Source organism: Carassius carassius, chromosome 8 (genome assembly GCF_963082965.1).
Source record: "Carassius carassius chromosome 8, fCarCar2.1, whole genome shotgun sequence".
Lineage (NCBI taxonomy): Eukaryota > Metazoa > Chordata > Actinopteri > Cypriniformes > Cyprinidae > Carassius > Carassius carassius.
Window position 1 is genome coordinate 9,251,743 of NC_081762.1, and position 24,529 is coordinate 9,276,271.

General features: G+C 37.8%; 1 protein-coding gene across 5 annotated transcripts; it reads right to left on the reverse strand.

The window, feature by feature from the left end:
* Positions 1–1,398: 1,398 nt before the first annotated feature.
* Positions 1,399–12,698, reverse strand: LOC132145182 (splicing factor U2AF 65 kDa subunit). 5 transcript variants are annotated; one of them, XM_059555982.1, is made up of 13 exons: positions 12,196–12,695; positions 11,506–11,526; positions 11,113–11,245; positions 10,726–10,761; positions 8,708–8,814; positions 8,257–8,408; positions 7,921–8,037; positions 7,698–7,836; positions 7,371–7,450; positions 6,432–6,554; positions 6,262–6,348; positions 2,453–2,704; positions 1,399–2,267 (listed from the first exon to the last, which is right to left on the reverse strand). In XM_059555982.1, the coding sequence occupies exons 1-13, from the start codon at positions 12,242–12,244 to the stop codon at positions 2,133–2,135; spliced, it is 1,431 nt and encodes a 476-aa protein (XP_059411965.1). In that variant the 5' UTR covers positions 12,245–12,695; the 3' UTR covers positions 1,399–2,132. The 5 variants fall into 5 exon arrangements, with proteins under 5 accessions (XP_059411965.1, XP_059411967.1, XP_059411966.1 ...); XM_059555984.1 differs by lacking the exon at positions 10,726–10,761 and having other exon boundaries at positions 12,196–12,697; XM_059555983.1 differs by lacking the exon at positions 11,506–11,526 and having other exon boundaries at positions 12,196–12,696.
* Between the last annotated feature and the right edge of the window lie 11,831 nt (positions 12,699–24,529).

Here is a 24,529-nt window from a genome sequence, read left to right on the forward strand (position 1 = left end):
CTTGAGAAACTGACGAGATTTAGCAATATAAAAGCTCATGAGACTGGAAAAATCTGAAATAATTTCTAAACATTAGCCTTCATCGTTTAGACCAACATTTGTAGATGCTGCTCAGTTATTCAAAAGCATCAGTCATGACCGTTATACATCTACTATGAAGTCCACAGAACTGAATAAAATGTAAACTCTGTAATACATCAGATCTGCTTTAATAAATGCAAAAATATTTAGTCTGACAGAGAATATTCTAAATATATATTCCAAATATATTTACCTTTAACTTTTTACTGTTATTAATTAGTAGCACACCAGATTCCTCTGACATACAAATTAATCCGTATTTCAAATATTCAACATTGTTATTGTTAAAGCAAAAAAAATGCTAGCTGAAAAAAACCCCCAGAAATGCTAATTTGAAATAAGTTAAAGTACTAAAAAGGAAGTAAAAATAAAGCTATGTTAAAAAAAGGAATAAAAATTACATTAAAAACTCTGAAAAAATTAGCAACTTTCTCAAATAAAATGCTTTTTGCTGCTTTTAAAATGCTTGACCAAAAAAAAAAAAAACTATTCCATTAAAATACTGTTGATTGTAAAAGACATTTACTACTGTTTGCATAAGAAAATCAAGACATTACCAAACTTATTCAATGACTTATTCAACAGAGATTGAGACGGAAACAGACAAATCAACAGTATGCACATAATGGTCCAAGCTGACATAAAAACACAATAGGCCTATTCAGGTTTCTACCAAACACACTTGTGAACACCACAACAAACATGAGTAGAATTAAATGCACAACATAAATCGGCTTCCATCGGAACACACTAGTGCTCAGCAGTGATAAACGATTCAGCTTTACATAGAGAAAGAGAGGAAGAAAGAAGTGTACTTTGGTTCAGATTAAAAAAATCTTCATAAAACCAGTTTAACACAACTACCACAGTCCCTCCGCGTCATTCACTCTGATATCCTAGAACAAGCTAAGAGACTCTGATGAAGCAATCACAAGCAAACAAACTTTGGAAGCTTTGGAAAAGGTAACACTAAATAGCCCTTAAACGAGAAACATTTGGAAATCTGTCATTGATTATAGACACTTGTGGTACATGAGTGTATTATTTCCATTTATTGATTTCAGGTATTAGCATTCACTAAATAGTTAGTTTTATTTTATGAAATCTGCAAATATACAGGTCTGATAGTGCTGTACTATGTAAGAAGTAATAAGCATCTTAAATATTTATAATTAGACCCAAGATGAAGAAAATATTGGTTCAGTTTAAAAAGCAGGCATGTGACCGGCCAAAAATAAAGTACAAAAATTCTACATACAGCTTCTTAACAGAGTAGCATTAAGCGTCTCGCAAATCAATGACAACCAGATGTACAACTGATCATACTTCCAATAGTTTTATTATCAAAAGTGGCCTATTATACTGAGAAGAAAAACATCACACATACAGAAAAGGTGCCACACTGGACAAATGCCATCACCATCTAATAGGTTGGTGATATGTACGGAAGAGACTAAGTTTAAGAACAAAACCAGACAAAAACTGGGACAGTCTAATACCTGGAGATATGAACTGCAAAAAGCTACAAAATGGGAGGGAGACGTGGTGAGTTGGCCAACAGAGAAGACGAATGACTTCGAGAAGGGTCTTTCACAGTGGGATATTCAAATGAGAAATAAAAAGATTAAAAACAAGGTAAGAGACCGAAATATGATGTTTTCATTTGAATTACCTGGCTAATATGAACATTCGGGTGGTTATCAATAGTTACTTCGTCTTCTCTGATGGTCACGATTTTACATTTGTTTCATTATACAATTAAAAAATAGTAATTTTATTGACAGAATAAGTATAACAGAATATCTCCTGCTAATGTTCTTAAAATACAAATGAAAGCAAAAGCCCTCCCATAATTGCTCACAAATCATCTCAGCCAGGAAAAACAAAACAAAAAAACAAACGGAACATTCACCTTTTGGCTTTTTTCTTTAAAGAGTCAAAAAAAAAAAATGTTCCCCCTTTTGTCATCTCTGCCTCAATTTCTCTCTCTTTTTATGAGATATTATCACAAAGCTTCTACTCCTCCATTTTATTTTTCTTGCTCTCTTCCTCTACCAGAAGTCTCGGCGGTGGTAAGCATCTGGATCGCAGTACTTGGTCACCACTACCCGGTTGGCGAACTTTCTCCCCGTTAAGGCTTGCATGGCTTTCTGGGAGTCGAAAACAGATGTGAACTCCACAAAGATCTGGAAAAATAAAACAGTTTGTGAGATGGATTGTGTATGTTTGTGTAGCCCTACCTGATGTTCATTGCTGGAGGGTTCAAAGTCAAAGTGCTTTAATCAGCACCTACGTAAAGACTGAGGAACCACAGAGTTTGACCAAGTCCATAGCCCCCAACCATCACTTGAGCTGCTTTAGTAAAGCTTACCTTGCCGGTTCCAGGGACCTCAAGGCCATCGACAGGCCGGGGAATCTCTATGCTCTTGACCTGGCCATATTTGGAGCACTCTTCTCTGACGTCCTCCACTATCTCCTCGTACTCATCATCGTCCAGGAGCTCCTCTGGAGCCACCATGTTCATCAGGCACAGGACCTCGGTGGGAATACCACCCATCTGCACCATGGGGTTCGTCATCAGCCCAGGCACTTGCAACGTCACTGGAATCTCATTTATACTTGTCTACAAAGGGTCAGTGGAAGAAAAAAAGAAAAAAAGACAGCTTGAGAAAATAAATAAATAAATCTAATTTAAAATAATCTCACTCACTCATCAAGGTTTTTACTAGAAAGTGCTAACTACACTTTGATTAAAGACATTTTTTTTTTTTTGGAACAACATGCACAAATGAGACCAGGAATATAAACACCACCTTTCAAAGGTTTTGGGTCAGTCATTTTTGGAAATTAAAACTTTATTCAGAAGTGCTCAGAAGTGATAGTAAAGACATTATATTGTTATAAATACTTAATGTTTTATTTTTTTTTACTTAAAATATTTTGTAAATTTATTTAGATAAATATTAAGCAGCACATAATATTCAAAATATATTAAGCAGCACATAAGTTTTCAACATTGCTAATAATAAATGTTTCTTGTGCAGCATATCAGCATATTAATGATTTCTAAAAGATAATTTGAAGACACTGAAGACTAGGGATGCACCGGTTGACCGGCCATAAATTGGAACCGGCCGATTTTTGCTTAAAATCTGCGCTCGGCAATCGGCCGGTTTTTGGTCTTTTTTCGGCTGATTTTTCCGGAAGTGCGCTTGCGTGCACAGACTACATTGTAATCGTTCGCTATGTCATTTGTGTGGAAGAGTATTTCGAAATCTGTGCGCAGGACACGGGCAGCCGATCAGTACTGGAAATGCAGAGTTTCATGTCTGAGGCACACATAGCAGGAAGTGAACAGCCGTTGGTGTACGGGCGCACAAATAAGAGCCTTTCCTGTGCACTGAAGCTGCGCGAGCCTATACTGTACCGGTCAGCGTCCCTGAAAACGAGTAGACCGTGAAGAGATGTTCAGCTCAACTTCTCACGTGTTGGATGAGAAACGAAACGGACTAAACTGTGACAAAACTGAAATGTTATTTTTTTAAAGGCGCAATATGTAATTTTTCTGCTTTAAAAATAGCAGATATGTTATATATATTTTTTAGTTGTGTACTTACATTATCCCGAAAGTTTCCACGAACTTTCAAATCCAGAGAAAATTATAGTTTAATTAGAAGACACGGCACGTTTCTTTATTTCCGTTTTGTCGCCCGTCTATGGCGTCATATAAACTTTGACCCCTCTAGTTTATCTAACTTCCTGCGGAACCGCCAAATACAAAGGTGAACAGAAGCAAAGACGAGACGAAGAAGAAAAAGTAGTAGCTAGTCTTGATCGAGACTATTATATTTTATATTTATATTGTTTATATTCGTATTTATACTTCAATCAATAACTTAGTTATGGATCATGATTATGCTTTGCCTGCACGTTCTGTGAAGCGCAAACGTACGGGTGAAATAAATGACCTGAGAAGGTTTTGGGACAAGAGAACAAACAAGACACGGGTAAATATTGGAGTTGCATTTCCAAGATAGAGAGAGCTTCGTGACAAGCTGAAACTACAGAGAGATGTTTGCATTCTAATAAACAGGTATGCATCCATTCAGCTAACTGTATCTATCCGTATATTTTGTGAAACGATGATGTCTTGTGTTAAACGCAGACGGACTAGCTCTCATGTAGAGTATAATGTAAATCTACATGTGTTCTATATCTAGCTGGATAAAGTAGCTTTTTTTAACATATATTGTGTTTTATACATATATTACTACTAGCTAGATGGAATATTGATTTGATAGGGGTCTGATAATACATATATCTCTCCGTTCGAAAAGACGTGATCAAAAAACTATTTTGACGTGTCAAAATACTAGGCTGCTGCTGCTGTAGGTAAAGGGAGACCGCTGATAGACCAGGCTCTTGTCTTCATGACAACAATATCTATACTTCATGTTGAACATAAATATAAAGCCTACTGATAAAGGACACCGTCAACAGTATTGACGGCAAAATAGACGATGTTTGACAGGTGCAATATTTGAAAATCGATAATTATTTATTTATTTTTTAAATTACATTTATATCTGAATTTATGTCAATCTATAGACTTCAAACATCAAAATGTCATGAATTAATATGTATTTGTGTACAAAATTACATATAAACATATTTTCCTATTATATTTTGCCTGGAAACGGTTTCAACACGCGTGCGTGTCGCGTGAAAAATAGGCGTCGGTTCTATTTCTAGCAAGCACGCGTTTTCCTCACACAGGCAGTCTGCAAGCTTTAACCTATTAACATGAGAGCCGAATTAAAAACTGACACGCCACGCAGCTGAGACGCTTGCGCCACGCATCCAGTGTGTCGCCGGCCTCAGTTAAAATGAGTGAGGAATGTGGGGAGCGACAGAGCGCGTGTTCCAATGAACAACGACTCCCATGAGCCTACGCTCTTTCCCGACGTCATCAAAGTACGTCTTATGTTATTATTTTGATTGATGACCCCTGGTGGTCAAAAATTCCATAATGTACGTTTAAATGAGAACTTGCATACACATTTGGAAAGCCAGAAGTAAACGTCAGTTCTGTATAGGATGATTATTTTTTTTACCTTAAAATTACATTTGACTTAATTTGATTTAAAAATCACCTGCTAATTAAAACATTTTAGGGTAATGATTCACATCTATATTTTTTTACTTGAGACAATAAGTTAAAATAAATTTATTTTTTATTGGCTCAAGTAAAAAAATATAGATGTGAATCATTAACCTAATTTTATTTTATTTTTTTTAATTGGATGAATGAAACACTTTGCATCTTTGTTTTATTCGCACCAACATTATTTGATTTTAACATTTTGGAAAATGTATTTATATAGCATACTTATATTTAGTCTCACTGGTAAAGACCTTTTTTTTAATTTAAAACCAAATTTAAAAACTTAAATACTGAATGCTGTTTAAGAAACCTCTTATTGAATGTGTGTTGATTGTGTTGTTTGGATTGTAGAACTATGCAGTTGTTGCCTTTAATTTCACATGGTTACAGTTAATCTTTTCATTTAAGGCCAGTTCTATGTAGTTTCAACCCAATTCAAAAACAAAAGCTAAATGCTGATGTCTGTACCATGTATGTTTGTATTTAATGTAGGCTACTTATTGTGCAGTTACTGCTGTTAGTTTCAGATGGTTACAGTTATTGTTTTCAATCGCCAAAAGCAAGTTTGGCCTATTAAATAACCAATATATTGTTTATGCACACTTTCCTTCTTTCTTGTTTGTTGCTTAAAAGATAAAAAAAAAAATCGTAAATCGGTATCGGCCAGTTTGCTTGTAAAAAAAAATCGGTATCGGGATCAGCCATGAAAAATCATGATCGGTGTATCCCTACTGAAGACTGAAGAGTAATGACAGCTGAAATTCAGCTTTACATTACAGAAAGACATTTAAAAATATAATAGAAAAAAAATTAGATTGAGATGATATTTCACTATTTTCTTTGTATACTGTATTTTTAATCTCATATATATTTAGCCTTAGTGAGCATGAGCCTTTTAAAAAACAAACAAATTTTACTGACCACAAACTTTGAGCAGTAGTGTATTAAGAAATTAAAAAGGGTATATTTTGAACGTATGCTTTAAAACAATATACAAAATAAAACTCCATGCTCACCATTGTGGCATTTTTGGCTCCTACACTTGCCCTCTGAACCAGCAGCTTCTTATCTGCTAACTGCATACCATTCAGTCCTGCAATAGCCTGGAAACAAGTATTAAGAGATTAACTGTTAAAGTGGGCCAAAGGACATTAAAATCCATGGATACCGAACCATGCCAACTCACCTGATCATTAATGTTAACATCCACATATTCACAGAAAGCATAGCCCTTTGAGAGGCCGGTGGCGCTGTCCTTAACCAAATTAAAGGCTTTGAGCGGTCCAAAAGAAGTTAACAACTCTTTAACCTGAGGACATAAAGAAATCAATTCAAATTGTTATATCCACACCAAACATAAGCAGAATAAAACAACAGAAAAAAAGTTTAGTAAAAAAAAACATTAGTAAAGGATGTGTGTGCCAAAAACATTTCATCTTTTCCATTACCATTTTCTGCTGTGAGTTTGCTTGTGTCAAATATGTGTTTCACCTTGTTGTCACAAAACAACCTGTGCCACACAAATAATTGGGTACTTTTTTTTTAATTAACCATTGCTGCACATTTCTCATGTGGGACTGAGAATATACATAACCAAGACAAGCACAATCTGAGCAAAATGTACCACATATTATTGTTAGTTCTTATGGTGTTTAGGAATAATGCAAGCTATCCTACTAGCTCATTTTTTCAATGTAACTCTACCTTACTCTATTTTTTGCAGTTTAGTTCATAGATTCTCAATTTCAACCTTTATGACCCCAAGGTCAAATAATTAACATTACAATTAGGCTACTTTTCATACCCAGGTTCTCTAAAACCAAGGGAACCTTGGCTTTCCAAAGAAAAATACAGTTACTGAGGGGGTGAATTAAAATAAGAAGAAAATATTTTAAAGCATCTTGAGGCCCCCTTGAATATTCCTAAAGCCCCTTAATGGGCCTCAGTTCCTATGGTTAAAAACTACTGGTTTAGATTAAAAATAAAAAACCTTTACAGTAAAAAGCGACTTTATATTTTCACGGTATATTATGCTTTTTATCTAAAAAGACTAATTTGTTAAAATATGCTCTGATACAAAATGCGTGTTATATAGATTTTCTACTAGAAACCATTTGTAACCAACCTGGTCGTCATTGAGATAGTTTGGCAAACCACCAATGAAAAGCTTGTGAATGGAGTCTGGTACAACAGTGGACACCACACCTGTGGAGCAGATGGAGGACAGCCATTAACAGACAACCAACTGGCAGAAGAAAATAACAAAATGAGAGGGTTAATGAAGAGAATAGAAATAATAGCCTGGTAACCGGCTAATTTACTAGGGTCAAGTTTAAATAAAATTAATTCACCTGGAAAAGCAAAAGTAAAACAAACGTATGCTGAAGCTATTTGTAATCAAAAGAAAATGTCATGTTTGTTGTGATCTGAGGGAAATGTAAAGTCTGCCTACCTGGGACATATACACTGGGGTTCTCGCTCATGCCAGGTAACGGCTGATAGTCATGTGGCCGGCGAATCTTTAAACTCTGCGCCTGGAAGATGATCCCATCAAATGCCATGGCCTGCGTGGTCTCATCCACCGATCGGAACTGAAGGAGGAAAACTGTAAGGAACCCAGCTTACCTATTCATTAGCAAGATAAGCCTCTGTCAGTGAACACAGGCATTTCTCACCTCAAGGAAAGCAAAGTTCTTGTCCTGGTTAATCTGGACGGCGAGGACAGCGTTTCCTGGGGCCTGAGTCAGACCGCCGAGTCTCATCTGGGCATTGAAGAAGTCCATCATAGCTTCCTGAGGAAGAAGAATTATAAGTGAGCTTTAACAAATAAGTGAGCAATAAAAAAAGGCATGTACAATCTAAATGTAAAAACAGAGGAAATGAGAATGCATAATTTGATATACAATATGCTTCTGCATATTACATCTAATCATGAAAGTGTCTTTTATGTGGATCTGTTCTCCAAAGCCCTGCAGAGAAATTCTAATATGTGAATAGTGTTCATTTAACACCTCTGTGATGCCAAATGGGATGTTGCCAACGTAAAGTCTGCGAGCCTGGCGAGTCATCTGACTGCCCACTACGGGTACCGGGGTCGGCGTTACTGCCAGGCCGTCTGGCGTCATGGTGGGCAGCAAAGCCGTAGCGGGGATCTGACCAGCAGCTGAGGGAGAGACCGAGAAAATATATATATATCATACTTAGTGATAGGTGTGGGTGATAAGTAAACAAATAATATATATATATATTCTTAAAAATGTTAAGTTGATCATTTATAGCATGAATATAGATAGCAATTTAAAAAATCCTACTAAGAAATAATATAATGTCATTTTAAAAATGTAATTTTTTTAACAGTCATTCAGCTTCAGGTTTCTACACATTTCTGTGAATCTTTGCAACAGGGATCACGCACACCTCTACTCAGGGACACAGGGTTGTGTTTTATGTCATGTCCCTCACCTTGCATGGCCTTGTACTGCATGGGTGTAACATGCTCAAAGCCAGGAGGCGGTACATCCCAATACTTCTTAATTTTCATCTTCTTTTTCTCTCGGTGAGGAGAACGGCTGATTTACAGAAAGGCAGAGACAAAAAGAAAAGTACTGAAGTTAATTAATTTGTATTTAACTGGTTGGTATATTAAATGTTAATTTACATTTACATTACATTACATTTATTCATTAAGCAGACGCTTTTATCCAAAGCGACTTACAGATGAGGACAGTGGAAGCAATCAAAAACAACAAAAAGAGCAATGATATATAAGTGCTATAACAAGTCTCAGTTAGGTTAACACAGTACACCTAGCATGGGATTTTAAATAATATAATATAAAGAAAACAGATAGAATAAAAAAAAGAATAGAGCAAGCTAGTGTTAGAGGTCTTTACACATACAGACACACACATACAATTGCATAGTTAATGAAAAGAAAATAGAATATAAAAAGATTAGAAAGGTAGATTTTTTTTAAAGAATAGAATTAGAATAATAGTGAGTGTTAAAGTTAGAGGGTCAAATAAAGATGAAAGAGATGTGTTTTAAGCCGATTCTTGAAGATGGCTAAGGACTCAGCTGCCCGGATTGAGTTGGGGAGGTCATTCCACCAGGAGGGAACATTTAATTTAAAAGTCCATAAAAGTGACTTTGTGCTTCTTTGGGATGGCACAATCAAGCGACATTCACTTGCAGAACGCAAGCTTCTAGAGGGCACATAAGTCTGAAGTAACAAATTTAGGTAAATGGGTGCAGAGCCAGTGGTAGTTTTGTAGGCAAACATCAATGCCTTGAATTTTATACGAGCAGCTATTGGAAGCCAGTGCAAATTGATAAACAGAGGTGTGACATGTATTCTTTTTGGCTCATTAAAAATTAATCTTGCTGCCGCGTTCTGAATTAATTGTAACGGTTTGATAGAATTGGCTGGAAGACCTGCCAAGAGGGCATTGCAATAGTCCAGCCTGGACAGAACAAGAGCAAGGAGTTGTGCAGCATGTTCCGAAAGAAAGGGCTTGATCTTCTTGATGTTGAATAAAGCAAATCTGCAGGATCGGACCGTTTTAGCAATGTGGTCTGAGAAAGTCAATAATATGATGAGGATTTTTATCTGACAGAGCTAAGATAATATTGTATATTATGCCTTAAAATCCTAGTGAAAATTAGAGAACTCAAAAGCACAAAATGAAAAGAAAAAATAACAACCTACAATTGTTACATAATAATACCACACACAGAGAAGGCTTTTAAAAGAACAATTCACAAATTCAAAATGGCTTAATTTTCTTGCCCTCAGGCCACACAAAATGTAGATGAGTTTGTTTCTTCATTGTAAAATATTTGGTGAAATGTAGCATTGCATCATTTACTCACCACAGAATCCTCTGCAGTGAATGGGTGCCGTCAGAATGAGAGTCCAAACAGCTGATAAAAACCTCACAAGTGGATTATTGTTTACTGTTTGTCTCCATTCAACCAATATCACTTGTACTATTTTTGTTTATAAACAGTGCTTGATCTGTGCATATTTCTCTCATGATTCAGACGAGAAGATACTTTCACTGGGTAAAGCAATATTATGAATAGAGGACTCATATTTTAGCCTGAAGCAATGCTTTTTACTTCACAGGACTTTAATTCAAGGACTAGAGTTGTGTGGATTATTGTGATATTTTTAATCAGCTGTTTGGCCTCTCAGTCTGACGACACCCATTCACTGCAGATGAACCACTAGTGAGTAAGTGGTGCTGTAACACTTTTTCGAAATCAGTTTTGATGATGAAATAAACTCATCTACATATTTTCCAACATGTCCTGAAGGTGAGGATTTTTTTTAATCATATATTAATTTTTGGGTGAACTATTCCTTTAACAGAAATTAAAGTAGTTGTTCATTTGACAAATGCCTTCAAAAAGTCACAACACTTGAATTTGTAATAAAATCTTAAAATAGGGTCAGGTCAGCCCATCTGCAGTATTACCTGACATTTTCTTGGGGATGGTTCTGAGTATGATCACTGAAATGACATTTAAGAACAGGGTTTGACATCCATATAGCTACTTTGCAGTAGCTTAAACCATGTACATAAACAACTGGAAGAGGATTAAGAGCTAGACTAAAGATTTAACTGGGTAACTTGCCTTATTCTTGATTACTGTACACTACTTCAGTTTCACATTCAGAGCATCAAGTGACTCATATTGTAATAAGAGCATCTATGGGGTCAACAATAATATTTTATTCTGCTTGCAAGGCATCAATAACTTGGAAAAAATCAGATGGTCAAATATGTATTTACATCAACAGGCCTAAAGCTCTCACTTTGTGCTGAAACATCCTTATCAATGAGTCTGACAACAACTCGAACCTGCGTCTATGGCGGCGGTCCTTGCTGTCACTGCGGCGTTCCCTACTTCTCCTCTCTCTGCTTCTCCTTTTCCTCTCTCGACTGCGGCTGCGTGATGGGCTGCGTCGCCGGTGACGGTTCTCTTTGTCCCGCTCTGAGACAGAATAAAGACATACATGCAAAACATAAGCATGCAAAAACATGAGACAAAGCTGCAGGTTCCTGAAGCAAACAGAAGGAAAGAAATAGGAAAAAGAAGCAGCCCGATCCAGCTGCAGAATTAAAGAAATAAGAGAGATCTTATACAGCTTTTCAGTTTTCACAGTGAGTATCTGGAGGAAAAAAGGAAGATTAGATGGAAAGGAAGAAGAGAGGTTGTGCATGCTTTTCTGCATCCTATTCTGGGATACCCACCATGACCGTTTAGCCTGTCACCTGTGCAGAAGAGAATGAGAGAGGTTAAGTCAAGTCATTTGAATTTATATAGCACTTTATACAATGCAGATTGTTTCAGAGCAAATTCACAATAAACAGGAAAAGAACAGAACAAATGCTGCGAACTGGATGGAAAGAGGAAGTTATTGTAACCTATAGCAAACATCTTATAAGTCGTTTTGAGCTGTAAAACTGTGCATAAATAAAATAAGTATTGAATCAGTAAATATCAACAATTGTTTATGCATATTTACAGCTTATTAAGTCTCTTTTCTTTATAGGTTAAGAATAAAACAACAATATAGTTCAGGTGTAGAAAAAAAAAAAAAAAAAGTGAAGTGAAGTGACATTCAGCCAAGTATGGTGACCCATACTCAGAATTGTGCTCTGCATTTAACCCATCCGAAATGCACACACACAGAGCAGTGAACACACACTGTGAGCACACACCCGGAGCAGTGGGCAGCTATTTATGCTGCGGCGCCCGGGGAGCAGTTGGGGGTTCGATGCCTTGCTCAAGGGCACCTAAGTCATGGTATTGAATGGGTTTCATTACTGTTTGCATCAATAAGCGACTATTTATACCGACAACAGACGCAGTGTTTAATTTTTACGAGTTTAGCAAGCGAGTACTGTGCAGGGCAGTCAATAATGGACATTCATACTCACCTTGTTTGTTTTCAGAAAGCTGTCTCTCAAATTCATCAAAATCAGACATCCTGGTGTTTTGATCTGAAGCAGAAACACCAGCTAACACGCTCTTTCACTTATAAATAGCTTCCTCAGCCCCACGCAATTTCAAGGGGACGTACTATAAAAATATAGACGTTTTAAAATGTAACACCAGCATACAGAGTTTTCCGAGACACGTAAATTTCGTGCAAAGGGAAATAAGCGCCTTGCTTCGGATGGTTGTTAGCTGCTAATGCTAACTTCAACCGGTGCAGGATGTAGGGAAATAAACGGTTCGCGTCGGCAAAACAGATGATTGAATCGCTTGTATGTAATGATTTGCTCTTTATATATATTCCCTGATAGTCAAATGCTGCTATTTGACATTATTGACTATGCCGAGGTCTAGCTCGTCTCGGCCAAAGAAGCTAACCGCTTTCTCCGCGTTGGCGGATGCGCTGAGCGTTTCTTCACCGCACAAAAGTCACTCTGAACAAGAGCTTTGGCGACGTGCGTCCCCTATAGGCCTGGAGAGAAGCGTTTTTCAATTTCTCTCCACTTATTATTATCTACAAGCCATTTTGTATGGGATTATAATCCCGCCAAATGTATTGCAGTCACAGAGCGAAAAATAACAAGCAAAGATCAAATATTTAAAAACACGTGTAAAATAATAACGCACAAAACCGAGAAACAAATGCAGTTTTTTTAAATAACAAAAAGCGCAGTCATGGATCGAAAAATAATAAGCGTAAATCAAAAATGTAAACGCATTTAAAGTCCACATGAAATCAAAATTGACTATATTTACTTTGTTCGCCTAAATTGATCGTTTTGTGCTGAACAATTCATCCATGCGAGTCAATCCACACAAAAAATTTTTTGGCTTTATAATCTTTAATCAAAATCTGAAAATGCCCCTCCCCTCTGCATTGGAGGACCTTCACTGATGACGTAGGCTTGAGGAATTTGGTGTCTGCTTAATCCGTAACCACGCCCCTCCAACTGACAGTAGACAGGCTGCCTGTGTGTTTGCGAGCATTGACAGCGCGTGAAAGGAGAGATGGTGAGGAGGTGCACTTTTGGTTGTGGAACTCATGGAACACTTTTCCCTTTCCCTAAAATTCACTCGTTACGGTCCAGATGGCTCGATTTTTTTACATTTCGAGGAAGGAGGGATAACAGAGTGCACTGTAAAAAGTTTAAATATTATTTACTCAATTTTATTGGTGAAACATTTTTACACTCAAAAAAATTGAGTAAATTTTAAAGCTGTGAAATCAATGAAATATACTGTATGAATTGAGTAAATGCAAGTAAAAAAATTAAGTAAATCTGAGTAACTGCATCTGGTACATTAACAAATAAAATTGAGTAGAAATAATTGAACATTTAAACATTTAAAAACAATATTTATAAGTAATATTAACTGTTTTTATTAATGAGTAATATTAACTTTTTATTTTCTCTAAACCTTTGTAAAATAGTACTCCTCACAACCACCAGTATACATGACATTGGCCTTTATTGTCAATGAGTACAGCAATACAGCACATTTTACACTGTATACAATATTGCCTACATTTAAACTCATTTAACAAACATTTTATAAGTAAAAATTAAATATTTAAAAATTCAGGTAGCCTAATTCAAGTGTAATTAAATCAACCCAATATCCACCGGATCAGTGCTGGTCCTCGCCTCTGCGGGTGAACTTTGAACTTCATACCGCCGTCCTGCGTTTCACTCACAGCCGATAGATACTGCGAGTGACTGACATAACCTGCCAATAAACAAACAGTGACAGTTCTGAGGACATTTTATCATCCAAATGATAATAATTATATTTATTATCATTAGGAATGAAGTCATGTGTTTATGCAAAGCGTTTCAATCATGCAAAAAGACAGGCGCGACTCTCGTTTAGGTGTCGAATTATGCCTCTGTATGTTGTTTTGCATTAAATATGATTTAAAGCACAGTAAAGATTTTATAGATAAAATAAAACATACGCAAACCTGAATTTCACAGAGGAAATGCACCAAATCTGCGACTTTGAGAGGAGAGCTGTTGTCTGGAGACTGGAGAGTTCAAACTGCCCGCGCTCACTGACTCAACCAACCGTCGAGTTGTCGTCACGTCAGAGAGGTGGGGAGGGGTGCATTGTTTTAATTGAGTAAACTTACTCAAATTTTAAGAGTGTGTTAAATATATTAATAATATTGATTTGAATTAAGTAATATTTTTGTTTCTTGAAACAGATCAGTTTAATTCAACATTCTCAAATATTTTGATAGAAATTTCACAAATATATTAAGTATATTATAAAGAAATAATTGGTTAGTCAAATATTAAATAATTTTATTAAAAACAACTTAAATATATCTGTAAATTTTAGATAAAATGAACTGTTGGATTTTTACTTAATTATTTTGGTATGTTTAACTCAAACAATCAAGTACACGCTATTCAGAGATTTTATTAAGTTAATAAAGTAAAAGATTTCTGTAATATTTACTAAGCCACAGAATTATTTTTTACAGTGAGTGGTCACGGATGTGCTCGAAGCACTTCACGCGCGAATGCTTCAAAAATTGGACAAAACACGAAATGGGGTTTGTGAGATATTTGTCATTAACAGATAACGCTGTCCCGTGTGAACTTGCTCCTGAGCCGCCACGTCCAGGTGACCATTTGAACACTCCGCATGTAACGGCTCAAACATGTAAGGTCTGATTCCCATGACGAAATGATCCTCCGTGTGTTCCTGTTCTTCATCTTACTCCTCCTCCTGCTGCAAACTAAATTGCGGTGATTCAGGTGGCGAGTAATCCTCAACAACCGATTGTAAACTTGCATTTAGATCTGCCTCCATTTTTTGAATTAAACACCTACTTATCTAGATCCAATCAGGTGCTAGTTGGAAAATAAGCCACGCCCACTATTTTCCTCATTTATTATTCCGTTTCTCTCTGAAATACTTCACAACACTGGAGAAAAGTCGTTTGCAACTTCTGTTTCACGGGGACTTTAAAATTCTATTGCACAAAACTGAAACATGAATTCAAAATTTTCCAAATCTCAAACAAAATCAGGTTTCCTGCTCATATGTTATTTTTTGTGTGCTTGCGGTCTTTTCCCCTTTGCTCTTGTTTCCACGTTCTGCACTTGCGTTTCTAAAAGTTGCAGTTTGAGTTTCATATAAATCAGGGCAGGCTTCAGTGTCACTATTGGCCGCAAGTTCTAGATTGACAGCTGCGCCTCTAGCCAATCAGTCCAAAGGGGGAGTTGACGTTACTCCAATGCGACTCCTGGCTGCTTTGGCAGGTGTGTGTGAAGTAAAGGGTGATGGTGACACGGGAGTGGATTTTCAAATCTATTCCGTCCCCCTCCCGCAAAAAACTGGGGGAAAATCCCATTTCCTGGAATGACTCACGATCTCTCCCTCTCCCATGTTGTATTTATTTATTTTTTTCAGACAGAATCTGTCATGTTTATTTAGAGAAGTATAGCCTTGGATTCTTGGAGACCAAACATCGCAACACCCTTTCCAAATCTTGGTTGGCTCTCTCAGTTTAACCATTGCTCTGGGGATGAAACCCTGAGGACAGACTTACAGAATCTACAGAATTCACGCCAAAATTTGGACACAAATCGGGGTCCCCGTCGGAGACCACGTCTGTTGGGAGGCCATGTAAACGAAAGACGTGATCTACGACGGTCAATGCTGTCTCCTTGGCTGAGGGTAATTTGGGCAAGGGAATTAAGTGGGCCGCCTTCGAGAACCAGTCCACCACGGTCAAAACTACCGTGTTGCCCTGGGAGGGCGGTAATAAAATCTAGTGCGATATGGGACCAGGGTCTCGAAGGGACCAGCAGCGGTTGAAGTAACCCATCAGGAGGTTGATTGGAAGTCTTACCAGTGGCGCAAACCGAGCAAGCCAAAACAAAACTGTGAATGTCGTGAGCCATAAGTGGCCACCAGAATCATTGCTTGACCAAAAATTTAGTACGGTTAACTCCTGGATGACAAGCCACATTAGATCAATGCCCCCACTGAATGACGTTGGACCGTAATCCCTCCGGCACAAATAATCGATTCGGTGGGCACCCGGGCGGAGGCGTTACCCCTTCTAAGGCCGTCTTGACCTTCGACTCGACCTCCCATGTGAGTGTGGAGACCACTAATGTCTCAGGTAGAATACACTCGGTAGTAGACGGGCGTTCGGAACGGTCAAAAATGCGTGACAAAGAATCGGGTTTGATGTTCTTGGAACCCGGGCGGTACGAGAGAGTAAAATCAAAACATCTGAAAAAAAGTGCCCACCGAGCCTGCCTGGAGTTCAACCTTTTGGCAGTACTAATGTCTTCTAAATTCTAGTGGTCGGTCCATACTATAAAAGGAACCCCCGAGCCTTCTAACCAGTGGCGCCATTCCTCCAATGCCATCTTGACTGCCAACAATTCTCGGTTACCAATATCATAATTGCGTTCGGCAGGGGATAATCGATATGAAAAAAACGCACACGGGTGCATCTTATCGTCTGAGGGAGAACGTTGGGTCTGAGGGAGAACGGAGGAGCCAGGGATGACCAAGTACTATGGGTGCAAGGGGAGAGTCAAGGATGTAGAATGAGATGATTTCTGAGTGGTTGCCTGATGTGATGATGGTAATGTCTTCTGTGATGTGTGAGATGACCGGCAGTCTCTATCCATTGAGGGCGTGAACCATGATCTGCTGTGTGAGGGGTCTGAGGGGAATTTGAAGTCTGCGTGCGAGTGCATAGTCCATGAAATTACTTTCAGCCCCGGAGTCCAGAAGTGCTTGACAGTCGTGAAGTCGTGCTGACCATCTTAGTCTTACCAGGAGGAGCGTAGATGATGATGAGGTCTTCTCGGCGGAGATCCCACCCGATAGTAACCTCATACGTACTACCGGGCTTGGCCCTTTTACCGGACAGATGTAGGCGTGATGACCGGTCCCCCCGCAGTAGAGGCACAGACCCAGGGACCTCCGCCTCTCCTTCTCCTCCCGGGAAAGCCGAGCTCGCCCTACCTGCATGGGCTCGTGATCGTAGGAGGGGCTGGCCGCGTCCCCGCCGCTGACTCGAACATCCGTATGGGCTCTTGGTGTGGGATTGGTTTACATCGTTCTACTCGTGTCAGTCGTGCATCTACCCTAAGTGCCAGCTCAATGAGCCCATTGAGTGAAGTCGGAAGGTCCAAGGCGTAGATCTCCCTCTGGACGCGGTCAGCCAGCCCATGCAGGAACATGTCCCACTGCGCCTCCTCGTTCCATTGACACTCCACCGCCAGGGTGCGGAACTCGATGGAAAAGTCTGAAACTGATCTCTCTCCTTGACGTAATTCGGCTAGCTTCCTAGCCGCCTCTCTCCTGGCGACGACTCGATCAAAGACCCGCTTCATCTCGGCGGAGAGTGTCTGGAACGAGGCGCAGCATGGATCTTGATTCTCCCACACCGCCGTTCCCCATAATGCCGCCCTCCCAGTGAGCAGTGTCAACACGAACACCACCTTGGTTTGTTCGTTGGAGAAGGTCCTGGGTTGAAGAGAGAAGTGCATATCGCATCGTGTTAAGAAAGCTCTACAGAAATTCGGCTCACCCGAGTAGGTTTCCGGAATAGGAAGGCATGGTTCCGGCTGGGAGGGGGTCTCTGATGGTGTGGTAGGAACGGGTGGTGTGAGCGGCGCAGTGGGGGCTCGCAGTAGCTGTAATTGCTGGGTGAGCTCGGACACCTGCGCCACCAAAACCTGAACAGCACGACCAGTGTCATTAAGATTCCATTCCTGGGAGTCCATCCTTCGATCACTGGCGCTGAGGAACTCTTCCAACGCTGATCCAGCATCCAGTTACTCGCTGCTTCCATGGGTGGTCAGATCGTTCTGTCACGTTCGTATTAAGGACAGGAAGCAGTTGCAAGTAAATGATGTTTATTTAGAGAAGTATAGACAGGCTGGGTTGATGGTGGGTGACGCAGGGACCTCGATGGCAGCACAGACTGGTGAGGAGGTGATTGAGTGCGCAGGTGGGTGATGGTGAGGGATCCGTATGATGACTGGTAATTCCAATAGCGACCGAACAGGAACAAGACACAAACGTAGCTGAGCAGATGGAACACAGACAACATGACATAACATGAGACGAGCAGGAAACTGTGCATTCATGAACCGTGACAGGGGTGGGTTGAGGCTCAGCTTCTGCTTCAGTTTCTTAAATTAAATAAAGATAATTTATCTTTATTTTACAAGACACTACTTTGCACAAGTGTACCTTTTCCTGTCATGCCATGATTGCTCTCCTGACTCTTGTTGGTGAAAATAAATCTGTCAAGTTGGCAGTCCCTCTCCTCCTCCAGATCTTTGATGCGTTTTTGAAGCCAGGAGTTTTTTTCCAGTGAAATACGCAGTTGTGCTCGGAGGCTGGTAAGAACTGCAAGGAAGATTCTGACCTGACTCTGCAGTGCAGAAGCATTTAAACATACTACAGTGTAGACCTCAATTGTGATAATCAAACATGTTACAATGTGGCTGGAGTAAATACCTTCGAAGGTGTGGTCGTTTTGATTATACAACCCAGACTCATCCAGGCTGCTGTCCTCAAAGGGGATGGAAATGTAATACCCATCTTCATTCTTCAAACTTGTCACCAGGAAAAAGACAAATCTGCCTTGGATGGTCACTGGTTTTAGGTCCAAACTGGCTATTTGCTGGTCCAGTGGTAGATCACCTTAAACCTAAATGTTAAGGTCTCTAAACGACCAACACAATTAAAACCTCGCAGAAACTATAATCTGACAATTTAACTTGAGGTTGTGGTCTGTTGATCTTTATGCAAGTAAGAACAACTTTGGTATTGTTAGTAATATTTCAACATGAATATTTACTGGCCTGAAGAAACTGAAATAATCCATATTCATTATCTTTTAGAAAATTATTATATAAGTGATAAGTTCAAATATGATACAACATGTCTTTTTTTTAAGAATGTTTCTTGTACAGCATTTAAATATAATTTTAAGGGACACTAATGAGAGATATAGTGATAACGGATATTTATATAAATTTTATATAAGTAGTCAGTTATACAGTTTTGCCAGATTTACATAAGCTATTAGAATTTTTAATTAGCAAATTTTTGCTCAGCGTGGACCTTTTATATATATATAGTACAGACCAAAAGTTTGGACACACCTTCTCATTCAAGAGTTTTCTTTATTTTCATGACTATGAAAATTGTAGAGTCACACTGAAGGCATCAAGGGCTATTTGACCAAGAAGGAGAGTGATGGGGTGCTGCGCCAGATGACCTGGCCTCCACAGTCACCGGACCTGAACCCAATCGAGATGCTTTAGGGGTGAGCTGGACCGCAGACAGAAGGCAAAAGAGCCAACAAGTGCTAAGCATCTCTCGGCAACCCTCTCGGGGAACTCCTTCAAGACTGTTGGAAGACCATTTCAGGTGACTACCTCTTGGAGCTCATCAAGAGAATGCCAAGCGTGTGCAAAGCAGTAATCAAAGCAAAAGGTGGCTACTTTGAAGAACCTAGAATATGACATATTTTCATTTTTTTAACACTTTTTTGTTATGTATATAATTCCATATATAATTCCACATGTGTTAATTCATAGTTTTGATGCCTTCAGTGTGAATCTACAATTTTCATAGTCATGAAAATAAAGAAAACTCTTTGAATGAGAAGCTGTGTCCAAACTTTTGGTCTGTACTGTATATTGTCAAAGATTTTAAATTGTTTCATTTCAAAGATTTTTTCCATCTATTATCTCATATCATGCTATACCACAGTAAACTAGCAAACAAATAGACTAACTAGAAATCAGCTTCATATCCAAAAACCAACTTCAAACAATATTTCTCAAATAAGATAGGATTTTATCCAGACTTTCTGACCTCTGCAGCTACTCGTGCTTCTTTGAACATCAGTCATAATGATTTCGTTAACATCGATGTGGCTGATATTCACAAATCTACAACAAAACATAAATTCTCTCAAAAGCATGAATCCAACTGATAACTAAACTAAACCGATACAAAACATTAGAGCGAATGCATGACACAGAGCAGGGCATGATGCAATTGATAACCATCAAGGAAGACTAAGTAGTTAATTAGTCATTAACAATAACAAGTAGTTAATTAAACAATAGTTAACTGTGTGCGTCTGTCTCTCCATCTTGTCTAACAGGGGGGCGGATGATTGTTTCATACATTACATGTTTCTGATAACAAGGAAAGAGTGGGTGGTCATAATACGATTTTTAAAAGATCATTATTTTGTGTATTTGGTGTAACAGAATATGTTGGCATGCTTTAATGTTAAAAAAAAACACATAATTTTTTAAAATACTGTACATTATTGGAGCCCCTCTATGCCCCGCCTCTCTCAAATATCTTTTTCTACAAAGTCCCTCCTTCCAACAAGTGCAGTCTGCTCTGATTGGCCAACTGACCCAGTACATTGTGCGCGCTCACGCAAAACTCTGCATTTGAACAGTCAATAGCAAATACTTAAACTAATAAATAAAACATACTGTTCTGTAAGTAATCTTAAAGATTCCTCAATGCATCTTCCAGAAGGCCAAATACAGTTCTTATGTTTTTGCCTAGAGACACACAGCATCTCCCAGACATGGCTGCTTCAACACTAACTGCAGTTATTGAAACCATGCCTTCTTTCTTTGTGTGAACATTTGGGCGGCATTATGCAAATTTTCCACATAATGATGTAGACATGTGGGGGCGTGTTTGAATGAGTCGTTTTAGGGGGGCATGGCAGTGTTAACTTTGATAAAGAATATCTCTTTGGATTTGAGACTTAAGTGTTTGCAACTTTACAGATCTTCATTATGCACCAAGAGCTTGTAACACTCCAAAGAGAAAAGAAAAAATGAAATCGGATCATATGACCCCTTTAAGTTAGCTTTGTAATATTAATTTTCATCAGATCATTCCACTGAACTGCATGCATTTATTAGAGCTAATAAACGTACAAAAAGGAATTAGAAATGGGCTAATCGGATATGTTTTCTAAGTTGTTTGTGCTTTGATTTGAATGAAAGGTATCGGTGTGGTGCGGCTGACACAGAACAACATAAGCTGTTTGAGTTCAGTCAGTGGATACTTTCCAAAATGGTGCTAGGGTGACAGAGGAATTTTTTTATATTTATATTTATTTTTTTATATTTAAAAATATAAATTAGAAATAAATCAGCTCGGCTGTTAGCACCGAGTTACAAGACACATCTTGCGTAACTGCAGCTGCAGTGACACGCAGATTTGATTAATCAATAAGGTGTTTTTTTTTTTTTTTCACAAAGTAGCACATTAACTTTAATCAAAAAATTTTAAATAGTAATTAATTATGTTATGATATTCAAACGGCAATATCTTTTATTGTATGAAAAAAGAAGAAGAAAAAACGTTTTCAGGATTTTATTTACTTTCATTGGTAATTTTGCAAGTAGGCTACAGCTATGATTACACAAGAGACGTTGCAGTACTTCACAATTTGCATTTCAAGTTTATTTTTTATATAATTAAATATTTTATGTAAAATAGATCTGTCCCAATCGATGTCGATGTCTTAAAGGAACAAGAATGATGATATATCAAATTTATGCCAGATAACCTACAATAGTTTCCCCAATTATTGTTACAGCTACTGTACATTTATAATACATCAAGACCATAGTCAAACAGTGTAAGATGATTAATTTGAATGATATGATGACAGAGCAATAACTGTTTTAGCTATTTTCACAGTTAACATGGTAACTGGTTTGAAAGGGCAGCATTCCGGTGGTGTCAAATATCAACATGTCTGGGTGACTCCGGAAACTGCTTCAGACAGGTTTAGTTCATACTTCATACCTGTCGCACCCACGCCTGAAAAGCAAGGAGATATTTAATATGATAAAAAGAAGATACTAGAATAAAGGTCAGTATACTTAATAATGCATTTTAGATCGATAAAGCCCTAACGTCTTCGTGTTTGTGTAATTTTTGTGTGAGGATAAGACTGTCTATTGTTTGAGCGTGTACACTCGCACATGGTCTTTCTGAGCACATATAAAATTTAAAGTAAAGTTAGTGTAAGTTTTGCTGATCGATTTAACGTTTAAAGTTGCTTTACTTTCACATATGTGGCTTCAAGCCCCATATTTTAAGGATGGCCCAACAGAGTTACAAAAGCCTTTTGTAGAAAGTTGTGGATTTGGCTTCATTCTTTTTTTTTTACTGTTTGCATTGTGCATTTTTACACTGTTTTATACATTGTTTATGAATGCATACATTTTTGCTACAAAAACATATTTTACTATCTGTTTGTCCCAAACAGTTAGCATGGCATGTGCTGGTTTGAAACACTGCAAAGTGGCCCTGGGTTTTGCTGTTATTTTTGACATTTTTGGCTTTACGGCCCTGTTTCTGGGGCTCTTTGTGCCACTGGAAATGAAGGGGAGAGATTTTGGGGACCTCCTTGTCTACACTGGGGCTCTTTTGGTACTGATATCTCTTGGCGGTTGGGTCATGTGGTACAGCGGCAACATTGAGGGTTTGCCAACACAGAAGGATCTGAGTGGAATCGGCAATGCTGTGGATCGCTTGGCCCGCAACCTCAGCAGGAAAATATATACACATCATCACAGAGGGCCCTGACTCTTCGGCGGTGATGCTGTTAGCCGATTTATTTCTAATTTCTTTGACTCATTTTTGTGCCTGACAGATTTAAATATGAGATTTAAGGGGGAAAATAGTATTGTTAAATGTAAGTAAACTGCCTGGAAACCAAATCTAACAGATTTTTCAATAACTCTGTTGTACTTTTGTAATATAAAGATTTGAGTTTGTTCCATTACTGTAGCAAGTAATTAAAAACTTTACCAAACAAAATTGTTACAAATGTAGTGTACTGTTGTGCAGTGTTTTATTTTTTTTATTTGATTTTTTTTTTACTAATTTTATTTGCTGTTGTATTTGGCAACTTATGGTCAAGAGCAGTGTTTATTCTCTGTAAAGTTGTAGTTATTATTTTTTCTTTTTATTTATCAAGAAATTGTTGCATCGAACATGTACAAAAAAATGTGTATGATCTTGATTGATATTTGGCAAATTGTCAGTATTGTTTTTTTTTTTTTATTAAATGAACATGTTCACGTGGCTAGATAATTTTGTTCCACCAATCAGAGAATATTTGCAGTACTTCATATGATCTCTAGGTGGAGACAAACGTGAACATTTCATGTTCATATTTTTACATGAATAAAAATGAAATTTTTGACAAATTAAAGTGTTTTTTTTAATAAATGTTAAAAATATGTATCCTTTACATTACTCTTTGCTACAGATGTGACAGTTCTGTACATCAGTTGTGAAATTAGCAAGATTTTTTTTTTTTAGTGTGATAAATATAAAACTGCATTATTGTTGTTTCTTATTGAAATATCTTAAACCTTGAATGTTTAAACACAATGTTTTTCTAAGTAGATCAGCTTTCTTCTCTGCCTCTTCTAAAAGTGCCTCCAGTAAACAAAGAAAGAAGCTTACAGTTAGCCTAAGACTTAAAAAACTGGGCTTTATTTAGCTGTAGGGTCTTTTCCTGTTTTACACTTTATCTCTGAGGGCTTTTCTCATTTTAAGCCATCTAATGGGATTGGAACTTATTAGCACATGTGGTCTAAAAGTGGCACATTCAGTGTGGTACAGACTGGAGTGCGTAAGGGAAATTGGCACTTGATGTGAGAAAAGTAGGCCTATAATGTGGAAAAAGAACAATGTTAGATACAAATACAAATCAATGGAGGTTATGCAATTCTACATCAATAAATTGGTGTCATATAAGAGAAAGCAAAAAGAAGCTAGAAGTAGTTATTTATAAATATGGTGGATCCCAAAGCTCAGATAACCACCTCCTTTCAAAAAGATTAAAATGTGTGAGATTAAACATCTTGAAAATCTTTTGGACAGATTATTATTTACCCCTGTTTTTGAGGCAAACACCTACTGCATGGTATACCACTTTGGAAGGAAACCATGCTTGCTATTATTTATTTCTATATTTCTGTAGGGTGACAAAGGGTAAAAATATTCCATGGTGCTTCTAAATTAATATGAGCTCATGAAAATGGTTTGCACGATAATTCTAACAATTTTAAAATGCTGTTAGACTGGCTTAAGTATTTCACATGAAACTCATTTCATAGAGATTCAGCTATTTTTAACACAGTTTCTATCAATTTGACAAAAAAAAGTTTGTTAATTCTTAATTTAAGACCATAACAATGTGTTTATCAA